Consider the following 13,449-nt stretch of genomic DNA (forward strand, 5'->3'; position numbering starts at 1 on the left):
GTGATCGTACTAATGAAAATCTAATTTACAAAGGTTCTTGATCCGCTGAGGATCTTTATGGAAGATTGCATCATGACTAAGGATAGTCATTAGGACATGCATGTTACAAAAATATTTAAATTGAAGGTGCTCCTAAATCTTTGACACTCAAACGTAATAAGAGTTTCCCCACATGACTTCATTTCTTTTTTCTTTTTAATCATTTTGGAGGAAGAGGGGTCGAATTTGATATCTCTTTTAATTTTGAGGAAGAAAATTACCACTAGATCAAATCAGTAAAAAAAATGATGCACGCATGGTTTTTGTTTTATTTTTATATTTATTTTTAATATGAAGCAACAATGTTAGGGCGACATATTGAATAAGTACTCTACTACAACAACTAGATATTTCTAGTCGTTTTATTTAGTATCTTAGAAAATTATAAGAATAGTGTCTTATGAACACTCTCTTGTTTTTCTTTTTAGAAGGGACCAATTAGTGGTTGACATTTTAGCCTCCTCTTGGCCTCCATCGTGCGATGCACACTCTTTTTTTAGTTATTTATACTTTTATTTGGTTTTGTCTCAATTCACTTGTTTGTTTTTTTTCAATTCAAATGTCAATAATGAATAAAAGTATGCACACGAAGAAAAAAGTGTCCAAAAATTATTTCTTGATTACATGTCGACTTGGTAGTTAACAATATGACTTTTCTTTTTGGGTAAAGTACAAAAAACTACCTCAACTATTGGTGTCACGACACTTTCATACCTCATCTTTTTAAAATGACAATGTCATACCTCAACTTACGAATTTGTGTCAATGTCAGACCTTCGTCGGTTTTTCTATTAATTTTTCTGTTAAGTGCTGACGTGGCTTAAGATGGGCTCCACTCCTTAATCCAACTAGATTAAAAAAATAATTAAATATATTTTTAATAATTAAATATTATAAAATTAAAAATAAAATTATTTTTTTATATAAAATTGTGGGATCCACCCTGTATCTCTCTCCTCTTTCTCATGCCTTTCTCCTCTCTCACCTTTCTCTCTCCTCTCTTTCTGGACAACAGCATCCCCAAAACCAAGAAACCCTTCCCACCCGTCCCCCCCCCCCCCCAACCTTCATCCACCATCATCTCTCTCATCTCTCATCTCTCTCTCTTCTGTGGCTCGAAAATTGATGAAAGGTTGACACTTTTTCTCCCCAATGCCACAAACTCCCTATCCTCCTTCAAGAAGCTACTGTGCCTCATGTCGTCGGGAATTCCGAAGCTTGGATTCTCCGCCACCAAAAGCCAGTCGTCAGATTCCCCAACCCCTTCCTTGCAACGCCACGACATAAGTGTCGGAGCCCTGACCCAAAGAGAGCAAAGCGGATTCAGGCAAAATCTTCACCTGTACATTATTATTGGCTTCAAAATCTCTGTCGTTGATCTGAGCATCAGAATATGAAGAGTTGGGATTGACGAAAAAGCTTGAACTCTTAGACGTCGTCGGTCTCGGGGTATGCGATGCCATCATCTTCTTCATCCTCGTCGTCGGCTTCCGGGATGGGGATGATCCGAGATGAGAGAGAAGAGACTCTGGGTGATGGCATGTACTCCATTATTATCTTCTTCTCGACTTCGGTGGACTTAGATTTGGGTTTTTGCTTTGGGGTGGTTTGGCTTCGGACGATGTTGTTCTGGGTGGCGTTGTTGTTGAGGTTCTGGTGGATGGGGGAAGAGTTGCAGGTAGCCTAGGGAGAGAGAGAGAGAGAGAGAGATAAAGGAGAGAGATAGGGTGGTGGAGGAAGGTTGGGGGGACGGGTGGGGAAGGTTAGGGTTTTTTGTTTGAAAATGTGGAATTAGGGTTAAGGTTTGGGTTCGAAAGGGACGGGAAGAGGTGGGGGATGGGGGTGGGTTGGGGAAGGTTGGGGGGACGAGGAAGAGTTTGGGGTTTGTCGAACAGAAGAAGAAGGTTAGTGCGGGTGGAGGAAAGGGGAGGCCTGCACCCCTAGGCCATTTTAATTTTTTTTATTCTTAATTTTTTTAATTTTATAATATTTAATTTTTAAAAATATATTTAATTATTTTTTAATCTAGTTGGATTAGTGAGTGAGCCCCGTCTCTAGCCATGTCAGCACTTAACAGAGAAATTAAGAGAAAAACTGACGGAGGTTTGACATTGTCATAAATTCGTAAGTTGAGGTATGACATTGTCATTTAAAAAAGATGAGGTATGACAGTGTCATTCGACTCATAATTGAGGTAGTTTTTTGTACTTTATCCTTTCTTTTTTCTTTAGGTTCAACTATTGACAAGGTTTGAAGGGTGTTACTATTCAGTGCATTGGGGTCACAGTGGTCCCTCCCCAATTCTATTACAATATTGAGGCCGAAAAATACAGGCAAGAACAAAAGGTGGTAATTTCGTCGCTTTGTGCTGTGGAATCACAGTTATAAATTGACAAGCGACCCCGTTTGAAAATACTTGTGAGCGATCGAGCAAGCAGCCTAGTCGACTGCGCGTGTGTTGCGATTCTCAACTTCTTTTCTCTTTCCCCTCAGGTTTTTTTGTTTTTATTAAACCCCACCATCCCTCCCTCCCTCCCCTCTTGTTTCATCATCCACCAAACAACCCACAAATCTCCTCTGTTCTTTCTCTTCCTCTGTTTTTCTCTTCCTCAAATTCTTTGAAATCTTCGAGGTAGAATCACAATCCTTCAAATGGGTTTTCTCGTTTCGTTCCATTGAATCAAAATTTTCACGCTTTGGTATGTTTAGAATGTAAAAGTTTGTAGTTTTTTTCTTGTGTGTGCAGGCAAGAAAAAATGACCAACCGAAATGTGCTTGTTTCTGATGCCAAAGGCGTGGCTATTAAAGTCACGGTTGCTAAAAAGGCTATGTTTTCACAGTCGGTTCCGAAACCGATGACTGAGGGAGGAGGAGGAGGGTGCTTCACCATTCCCATGAACATCAAGGTTTTGAAAGTTGACACAGAAGGCGGAGCAGCCAGAGTCAATGCTTGGGTTGACTCCTTGAGAGCATCTTCTCCAACTCGTGTCAAATCAGCCACTCCTCAGTCTCTTTCTGAAACCGTGGATTATAACTCTTGGACTGTAAGCATTGCTCTAAAAAATAACTTAATAATTATGGTTGTTTTAAAATTGAATTTAAACTAATTAGTTTTTGGTTAAATATATAGATTCATCATCCATCAGCTATGAGCATGTTCGAGCAGATAACCAATGCTTCAAAGGGCAAGCAGATTGTAATGTTTCTTGACTATGATGGCACCCTCTCCCCCATTGTAGAAGACCCAGATCATGCTTTCATGTCCAAAGAGGTTTATTCTTTCTCCCGTCTGATTCTGCTCAACTTTCTTCAGAAAATATATTTTTATGTCATACACGTATCTATATATGTACACTATACGTATAGTATACGTATATGCCTTTCTTAGGTTTTGAATTACTATGGTAATTTTGGTCAGATGAGAAAAGCAGTGAGGGCCGCTGCAAGATACTTTCCCACAGCAATAGTTAGCGGGAGGTGCAGAGACAAGGTACAGTTTTCCTTTCTGTATAAAGAAATATAAATAAATATTGGTTTCTTTTTGTTTTGTTTTCTTTTTTTTTTTCATGATTAGTGGAACTATATTTATAATGGTAATTGTGTTTTTGGATAATTTTGCAGGTTTATAGCTTTGTAAAATTAGGAGAGCTTTATTATGCAGGCAGCCATGGGATGGACATCAGGGGACCATCCAAAAGTAGCAAATATAAGAATGTGAGCTCTAGTGTGATACCACAATAAACGTTCTCTATCTTCGTTTTTTGTTTTACTATTGTATCAGTTTTTGTTATGATTTTTAATTAATTTGTTAATTGGTGAATTATTTAGGATAATCAAGCGGTTCTCTTCCAACCAGCCAGTGAGTTTGTACCAATGATTGATGAGGTTTGTTCACTGATACCAATTTTAAGAAAATAAAAAGGAGAATACAAAAAAGTGTGTTTGGAGGACTAACTAATTTTTTATAATTCTTTTAACAGGTGTACAAAACTTTATTGGAGAAAACTAGATCCATCTCAGGAGCTAGGGTGGAAAATAATAAATTTTGCTTATCTGTACATTTCCGTTGTGTTGATGAGAAGGTAAGCAAATTAATCCCACCTATTATTTTCATTTATTTTTCTTAATTTTAACCTGTTTTTAGTCATGTAATCTGATGAAGCGCACATTTATTTCTGTTCATTGTTTTGTTAATTTGCCAGAGTTGGGCAGCTTTAGCAGAGCAAGTTAGACTTGTTCTCAATGAGTACCCAAAGCTCAGATTGACTCAAGGGAGGAAGGTAACTACTGGTCACCCATTTCTACCTTTATTTGGATCAATCATCTTGACCAAACATATTTCAGTGAATTTTTTGCATGGCCGCGGTTATTTTTTGTACACAAGCAACTGCATGCCTAACAGTGGTCTATTGGTTTTAAACAGGTATTAGAGATCAGGCCAACAATCAAATGGGACAAAGGCAAAGCTCTTGAATTCTTGCTAGAGTCATTAGGTGAGTGAGTCTTAGAGTCAAAATTTTCTTGTAAGATTATGATTTGTATTAGCTGAATGATGAAGATCCTATGATACGATTAACATTAATTAATGTTCACAAGCACCTATGAACATGTGAACGAGATTATTCCCGATTAACAAAATTTCATATTAATGAAATAATTATTCTGAGGATATTGAATTATTGTCTCTCTAGGATATGCGAACTCAAATGAAGTATTCCCAGTGTATATTGGAGATGATCGAACAGACGAGGATGCCTTCAAGGTATGAAATGCCATCCCTACCCTACGTACATTTCTTTAATTTGATACTGTAACAATATTTTCGTAGAAGTCTTTTGACATATTTTTCACATCCAAAAATGTTTAGGTGCTACGCGACAGAGGACAAGGATTTGGTATTCTAGTTTCTAAAGTTCCAAAAGAAACAAATGCTTCTTATACCTTACAAGAACCAGCAGAGGTAAGAACAATATTATTGAATGGAATTTATGCTATATATAAATATTATCTAAATATTTTTATTTTGGTTTTTAACATAATGTTTCATATTATTGCATTACTTTTACAGGTTAAGGACTTTTTGTTGCGTTTGGTGAAATGGAAGAGATTGTCGAACCAACAAGGGAACTAGGTCGATCGACTGGTAGACGACGGGGAGCGCGCTTAATTGATTAAAACCCACCCTAAAATTTTGTCAAGGGTGGATTGAATTATGTAGTTTAATTTATTGTTAAGTGATTATAAATTATTGAACTGAATCCCATAATTAATTTGGAAATTGTATATATAATGGTCTCTCTCAAGATCTCTCATTGTCTTGCGGTCTATTTGTTTTATCAACCACATCTGTCTGCATGGCCATTGTTTAATTAATCATGATGGAATTGGAAACCTAGCTATATATATGAATAAACTCTTCGAGTTGTATTTTTTAAACTAAAACGACATTCACATGATGGTACATGACCATGTACATTCTATAATTAATGTAACATTCACATTCTCAATGCGGAATTTACTTCAAAAAAATATAAGGACCTAAAAGTAAAACTTAAATACATGAAATATAAACACAAGAAATTTTGTACAATTGAGGAATTCAAACTTAATGTGGACGTCTTTAGGTTACAATTTAGTCCATAGTCACTTTTTTATCATTTGGTCATATGTAAAGTTAGTTTTTTCCCATTTTATAATTTGATCAAAGAAATTTAGGCATTTTTTTTTGTCTCCAAGCCAAGTACATATGCAAAGAAAAACAAAGAACAATCACGGCGGTTATATTGACTGGGAGTCAACTTTTCACACGCATGCAACCATTGTTTTACGATGACTTGTATAGCACAAACACATAGTCACAGTGATACATTCTAAAAGGTTTTTTTTTTTTTTTTATGTAAAGAGTGTACCCAACCAATATTAGCCTGTTTGAGACTTTCAATTCTGATGTCATATAGTTTCCTTTCTCATGCCAAAAGAATAAAGACATGTGTAAGTTTTGTTCGTATATCATTGTTTTATTAACACAAGATGTCATATGACAATATACTCATGCTCTGTAAGTTGTTTTTTTGTTCATGGAGGATGCTTTTTCCAACCGAAGAAGTGCTTCCTATGTATTAACCTGACATGAATTAATCCTATGAATTATTAAGTAAAGAAAAAAGTTGTTGTGGCCTATGTTTAATTAATTGAGAGAGAAGGGAGGCACGGTATGGAGAAGAGAGATGGAGAAAATGGTTCGAGGAATTCTATGTGTTATTTCTCAGATCTTGTGTTTTTATTTATAATAATGAGGAGAGAAACTTACTCTTTAAGAAATATCTTATAGATCCTGAAAAATTCGTAATTTATCTCAACTTAAAATTTACACAATCACATATGCATTAGGATGTACATTACAACAAAAGTAAGATTTTCATATCAAGATGATGTTAAAACTGTCTATTAATAATGAATTAATTAGGTTTTGAAAGCGATTCATCACTTATAAAAAGGAAAAATAAAAAACGCAATAGTCGCTGTTAAATAAGTAGTAGTTGTTGAGATAACAATAGTGATAGTAATAAAAAAATAGTTTGAACAAGTCAAAAGTGTGAGTTTTAATGTAAAAAGTGATCAAATATCACTTTTACACTAAAACTCACACTTTTCACCTCTAGCAAGTTCATGGATAACGGCCACCATAAATTATTGCTGTTTTTTCTTGCAGTGCACGTAGCTACTTTCAAGTTTCAACAAATGCTCATGTTCACACACGAAGTTTCTCTGTGCATGCAGGAAAAGGCAAAGGCAAATAGTTCACTTTCGTACTTTACGACACATTAAGCCATTTTGCTTTTATTTTTATTTATTTTTTTATTTTATCTTTTTTTCTCCATATAAGATCGATCCTATAAGATTAACTCGGTTCCAATTGTATTATGGAATCAAGACATGTCTCTTTAGAAAGGCACTACTGGTTTAGACCCTATTTCATGTATACTAAGGACCAACTGAGCTAACTTAACGCTTAATAATTATTTTGTTCCATTAACAATTGAAAGGGAGAATCTACATATATCATTAATTATGTAAATAAAGATGGGCATTATTGAGTTACATATTCCAAAATTTTACTTTTATAACTGTTAATTTTTTATGAATGTTTTCTTTTTATTTTCGAAAATGGCAGCCTATATATAAGCTGTCTTGCATGCACTAGGGAATCCAAGAGAACTTGGGGATCAAGTTTGGTGCCCATGGCCTAGAATACATCAAATAAATTAATAACTATTTGGTATTGAAGTATTAACGTGGTGTTGGAAGCAATGCTCAGAGATACTCATGGATATCTATAGGTGTGTTGTTTAACTTAATCTACTGTTAATACTTATACTTAGTACTAATTAACCTTAACAAAGCATAGACAAATATGCATGCAGCAGTCAAAAGGCACAATACGAATTCTTGAACTGTGTTTCAAATCACCAATGTTATTGGCTGACTTCAGTCCATGGGTAAGGGTGTTGTTTAAACCTCAATATCTATACTATTATTAAGAAAACCCTCTTTATCAACTTTTTTTCCTGTTTTACCCTCACTTTTGATACACATTATTGACAAAAGGAGGGCAAATAGTAATTTTGTACCTTCTAACAAAATGACAATCATATCCTATTTTTCCTATTTTACCCTTTTTTTTTTCAAATAATGACAATCATATTTTTCCAATTTTACCCTCACTTTTGATACACAATATTTACATAAGGAGGACAAAACAGTAATTATGTAATATTAAAAAAAACGCACTTATTAAGAAAAATTCTTCACACACACACATAAAGTGTGTGCTCTCTGCTAGTTTGTATTAATTAAAGAACCCAATGAATTCTATAATTTATATTTATATGAATTACGGGAACACGAGTGGTATATCACATGTTTTTATGTAAGTGGTGGGAAATTTTATTTTTTAAATTATTAACTTTTCAACACACATATCTCACCATTAATATAATAACACGTGATGTACCATCCCATATACCAATTATACTGAAAAATCTCTCCAAAATATGCAAGTTGATGATGCTTACAAATTTTGATCCATGCCACATTCATTATTTTAATTCTTGGGTTGAGAGGACGTACCTGCACCACTCAGGGGCGTTGTTCATTGCTACTAAATTGACATAATTTTGCTGTATAATTAGCAGGAATATATATTCATCATCCTTATCCACAAACCAACCATTAAGTACCTTCTTAACTTGGCAAGAGGCCATCACAGAACATAATCCGAACCAAAACACCGAAAGTCCTAACAGATTGCCTAATTATTGGGTTTACCATTAGTGTTAATCATTTTGTCCTCACTCATCATTTTATGCATGATTGTATGAGCAAGGAATATGAGACCACGATCAAAAGATGCAGGTAACCCTCTAGCTTGTTAAGAGGACTCGAATGATCCTAAAGAAAACCCAAAATTATGGTAACCATTCTAGCATAACTTTAATTTAGCACGTATGTATAGTAAGTGCATATGTACCTTTAACATCATATTCATAATGATTTATAAAATGAATTTGTTCCTCAATTATTATTACTTCAACTACAAGCTAATTTATCAGGTATAATTTTTATCTGCATTTTTTTACTTAAGGATTCCTACTAAAAATATCTTTCAACAAAAAAAAAAAAAAACCTACTAAATTAATAGTTAATTGACTTTTCATTCTAGTTTAATTAAGATTAACAACAATATAATATTGCAACACAGATACAATTAAACTTCAATTTTTTGTTTTTAAGAGAAACACAACCTCATTAATTCAACTGAAAGGATTTAGATTTGTTCTTAAAAAATGATATTTTTAGTTGATAATTTAATAAGCAACACTGAGTAAAAAGAGAAATTAACACAGTATCTTGACTCAGTGTAAGTCAATCAGTTACATCATCACCTAGGTGCACTAGGGTGTGATTAGATAGAAAGGGATGGAAGGAGATGTAAAGAAGAGGGGAGAAAATTCTAGTCTATCCTATTCCAAAAGACCTCAATACAATTTAGGAAAACTAACAATTAGTTCACGTCTTGAGATACGTAACTTGATATAAAATGTTTACAATGTAAGACAGTTAAGCTTAATCAACAATTCCTAGAAGGATATGTATTTAAATAACACAATCATACAATAGTGTTATTTAAACACAGACCTCGTTACTGGCGTTTCTCTAATACAAGTGAGTATATATATATATATATATATATATATTGGCAAACATACAAGTGAGTGAGTATATTGTTGTACATGAGATTCAAATGTATTGGAGAGAATTTTAGTACTAATATATCAGTTATACATATCTAAATAATGTTATTCGTAAGTAAAGTCAAAAGCTCTCTCCATCATCATTGCCGATAGTCATATACCCATATATTTTACCTCCCATGCACGCACATTTGTTAAATTTTTTACATTGATTTTCTTCAACAATTTGTTCAATCTGATTAATAAAAATTATAAGTGGTGTATGAGAAGTAAAAATAAGTGTGTGAATAACGCTATCCTGCTTATACTACGTAGTAAACTTATTGTGTGAGGGGCTAACAGCCATACACGTATGATACAGATCTAACAAACATCTTATTCATCTAACCTAAAAGTAAACATTTTATCCACAGGTCGCAAAGCAAACTTTCCTTCCAGTTCAGAGTGATCAAGTTACCAATAATTGAGGGGATAAAAAGAAGAACGAATTTTTACTGATCATTGACGTGTTTTAAGTAACACATGCACCTCAGTACAGGCACAGCTAGCTAGCCACCTGTTAAATCTTTTAGCTAACCGCATGTTGTTTGCTTCCTTTTACAGATACCATTTCCTCTTCACCCTTGTCTCAGACAAGAGATCATGGAAAGAGGAACGCACGAGAGCTCGATATGTTAAGTTTAATTAAATAATTAATTAATTTCAGAAAGAGAGATGGCTGTGGCAACACTAGTAGGGTGCAAAGTAACAAATATTACCAAATAATACTTTAGGCAGCTAAAGCAAATTAAAGAGCCTTTGCTTTTTAAGCCGATCGCACAAAATAATAGGTTCATTCGGGTGATGGATTATATATAATATATAATCCGTCCATATATTTTGATCCTAAAAAACAAAGATATTTATACATTATCTATATAAATGGTGGCTATCCCACATCGGTGAGTAAAAAAAAGAAAGAAATAGTTTAAATATGATTACCTCAATGTGACTAATACCGAAACATTTTATGATAAAATTTCATACCTGATTGATTGGACATGTGATAATCATCAAGTTGAGGACATTATTAGTGTTGTTGTAGTGGGGCACTCGACTGTCGACCTGAAAATTCAACAAAAAAATATGCATAAAAGATCCAACTCCAAGTGGCTAACTAGTTTAATGAAGGGGATAAATGAGTGAAGAGGAGGGCAGTTGTCTTTTGAAAGAGAGATATAGACCTAAGCTATTGGGCACCAAGATTTGGGAGAGCCCACATCAAAAGATTAATGGAATAATCTGAGAAAGTATTTAATATTATGGATCAAATTTGTCATTGGAATATCAATGTGTTATTTTCATAGGGTTAGGTGATGAGAGGGAAACCCACTAGCTATATATAAGCTTAGCTTTGAGAGCTAGGTGGCCTCGGGAGATCCCAATATGGTTGAAGAAGGAGTTGGAATCCACTTAAAGCGCTTGATATATTTGAAGAAGACATTGGCCTATTTTTTTAATTTTTATTGGGACACCAAGCATGCTTCCAAGCCATGAAAAACCTATGCCTCTTTTCGGACGTGTAAAGCATGGTTCCCACTTAGATTCAACTTCAAACAATTATTGGCTCCTTAAACAGAAATTCAAAAAGTATACCCATTCTATATAAATATAGGCTAGAGTCCCCCAATTATTGGTGGAAGGAATTATAAAAAGCCTCATCAAGGATAATTCAACCAACTCAAACTCCCTGTATCACACTTAGCTACTGCAGCTTTTACCTTTCATTTCACTCAAATAATGAGTCATCACATAACATATGATCTGTCTCTAAAAACAATTTCGATGTAGTTAATTAAAATTTTTCATGTAACTAATATGACAGTTAATTCAGTAGTTGAACTTGAACATCAACTTTATCATAATTATATTTGCCTTTCTCAATTATAAAAAGATGTATTATAATTGTGTGTGTAAAGATCTCTAGAGAATTCCAGTATAATTTCAGTTTGTTCTAAAAGCAAAGAAAAAAAAATATTTTTAATATACAATTAACATTATATAGTGAAGATTCTACGGTGGCACAAACAACACCTGGGGGAATTAAAAATGAAATCGTAAAGCATATGAAAAAAATAAAGTACAAGACAAAGACTGAACCAGAGTTTGCAAGAGGTGAGAGGTCTCCATGTGGTTAGACAAAGTCTTACAAAGAAAAAAGGGATCTCTGAAGATTCAATTTATTTCTACCAAAAAGATACGTCTTTTTTTGAGTTTTTAATATGGTTTGTGGCCTTGAATATTTGGCAATTGTACTATATGTATATGAACGTGTCAGCTCGAGCCTTTGGGAAAACTGGTCCCTCCTCCTCCTCCATAGAGGGTGCAATATAATTGTCGATATAGATATATGGTAATAAAGATCGATCATTTCGTACGGAGTTTGGGCAGTAAAATCTAAGTATATGCATGCATGTGTTCTAGATTTGGATAAATCAATCTTTTTCGATTACCCATGTGATTAGCTAAATGATCTTCGTAGAGGGAGCAGATGCATAAGGTGTTCACATAGCAGGCAGCTTGGACCTAATCCATCGAGTGTTTGTACTAATAATTATTAAAAACTGAAGTATTCTAATCGACTTTGAACCCTAATCATGGACTCAGGGCGAGATTTGCAGGAAGAATAATGAAAATACAGCTGAGGCACTTGGGTCGGGACCTCAGACTCAGGCTCAGGCTCATGATCATTATTATTATATTTTTGAAAAAAAAAATTATTAAGAAAAGGAGGAGTTCAAATCCGACATGTCAGAAGAATAACCTGGTATAATATCAAATAAACTTTTTAAGCTTAGTATTGGTCATCACTGATATCATACATTATTTCAACTTAACCACGTAATACTATGTGTTGAGTTTTATCGTAAAAAACTTTGATTATATTAGGGTGAAGCATCTCATATATAAGTTGTGGTGAGACCCTTTTCCAACATGGACTACATGCACATGATTATTAATTTAAATTTTTATTTTCAGCGCATCATTAATTTAATTGTACATTAATGTTTTTTTTTACAAGGGAGATCGAATGGAAGTTGATTAGTGCTACGTCTAAGATATGCAGAATAATACGGATAATTCGGTGTTATTCTTTAATAATTAAAAAATTGGTGTTCTTCAAAGTGGACAAAGAAATGATGAATAGTGATGATGGAAAATGCAGAGGCATGATCAGGGCCATCTAAGATTTCAGAGGCCTTGTGTGAAATTTATAAAAATGTTCATTCTTAAGATAGTTTTTCAAAAGAAACTTTAGGATTTATTGATTGTAAAATTTTAAGTATCATTAAATAATAAGTAAAAAGGCCTACATGCATAACTTTCACTAAATAATAAAAAATATTTCAATCTTAAACAACCAAACAAGAAAAAAAAAAGCTTAGAAAACTCTAACTTCAAAGTTTCACTTGAATATATAGCATTATATATAATAAATTGAAAAAAAAAAAATCATTTTTAGGGTGTTGTTATTGGCACTTTAAATATCTAATTGTACACTTCAAATTTTTATAATAATAATAAAAAAATTTGCACTAATAACGAGTGCACAACGAGATTTTATGCTTAGAAAAGTATTTTTTTTTAATATGTTAGCATTATTTATATATAAATATAGATGACAAATTTTTGGGGGCCTCTTCAAACTTAGGATCTTATGTGATTCCATCTTTCACTCTCCCTCAACCCTCCTTTGGGCATGACCGATGAAGGTAAATTAACAATTTGAAATCTGATTAATATTTAGGTGTGGGAGTACATGCTCTCCATCGATGGAATTCTAAGAGCACTACCACCGGAACACCATTAGGCTGGCACCCAGTCAAAAAAAGGGGCCGGGACTCAGTCAATACGCTCCAGCCCGTTCAATTGCTTGGCACCCAGCCCAAGCTGGTCTCCAGGCCAGCCCAGAATTGACAGAGCCAGGGACCGGCCTATTAGCGTACGTTTTGTGGGAATGGTGTCGAGGAAACGCAAGACGACTAAGCAAGAAGAAAAACAGTTGGTGGCGCTGGCAAAATCAAGCTGGTGACCCGTGGCGCCAGCGAGGAAGAAGGTCAAGGGAGCTCAGAAGAAGAAAGAGTAGGCGAAGAAGGAAGAGGTGGAGGCGGAAGAA

The 13,449-nt window shown here is 34.2% G+C and overlaps 1 protein-coding gene across 1 annotated transcript; it reads left to right on the forward strand.

Annotated features, from left to right (window-relative positions):
- The first annotated feature begins 2,459 nt into the window (after positions 1–2,459).
- LOC103962209 (probable trehalose-phosphate phosphatase D) lies at positions 2,460–5,346 on the forward strand. Its single transcript, XM_009374887.3, has 12 exons — positions 2,460–2,671; positions 2,786–3,083; positions 3,170–3,310; positions 3,458–3,529; positions 3,661–3,753; positions 3,868–3,924; positions 4,020–4,121; positions 4,242–4,319; positions 4,463–4,532; positions 4,731–4,801; positions 4,907–4,999; positions 5,108–5,346. The coding sequence occupies exons 2-12, from the start codon at positions 2,796–2,798 to the stop codon at positions 5,168–5,170; spliced, it is 1,128 nt and encodes a 375-aa protein (XP_009373162.2). The 5' UTR covers positions 2,460–2,671; positions 2,786–2,795; the 3' UTR covers positions 5,171–5,346.
- Positions 5,347–13,449: the final 8,103 nt, after the last annotated feature.

Source organism: the organism of the source record quoted next, unplaced genomic scaffold (assembly GCF_019419815.1).
Source record: "Pyrus x bretschneideri cultivar Hongxiangsu unplaced genomic scaffold, Pyrus_bretschneideri_v1 Contig17, whole genome shotgun sequence".
Lineage (NCBI taxonomy): Eukaryota > Viridiplantae > Streptophyta > Magnoliopsida > Rosales > Rosaceae > Pyrus > Pyrus x bretschneideri.

Coding starts and splice junctions, on each gene's coding strand:
- LOC103962209 (XM_009374887.3), top strand. CDS start 2,796: ATGACCAACCGAAATGTGCTTGTTTCTGATGCCAAAGGCGTGGCTATT. Junction 3,311..3,457: donor ATGCTTTCATGTCCAAAGAG/GTTTATTCTTTC, acceptor AATTTTGGTCAG/ATGAGAAAAGCAGTGAGGGC. Junction 5,000..5,107: donor CCTTACAAGAACCAGCAGAG/GTAAGAACAATA, acceptor TTACTTTTACAG/GTTAAGGACTTTTTGTTGCG.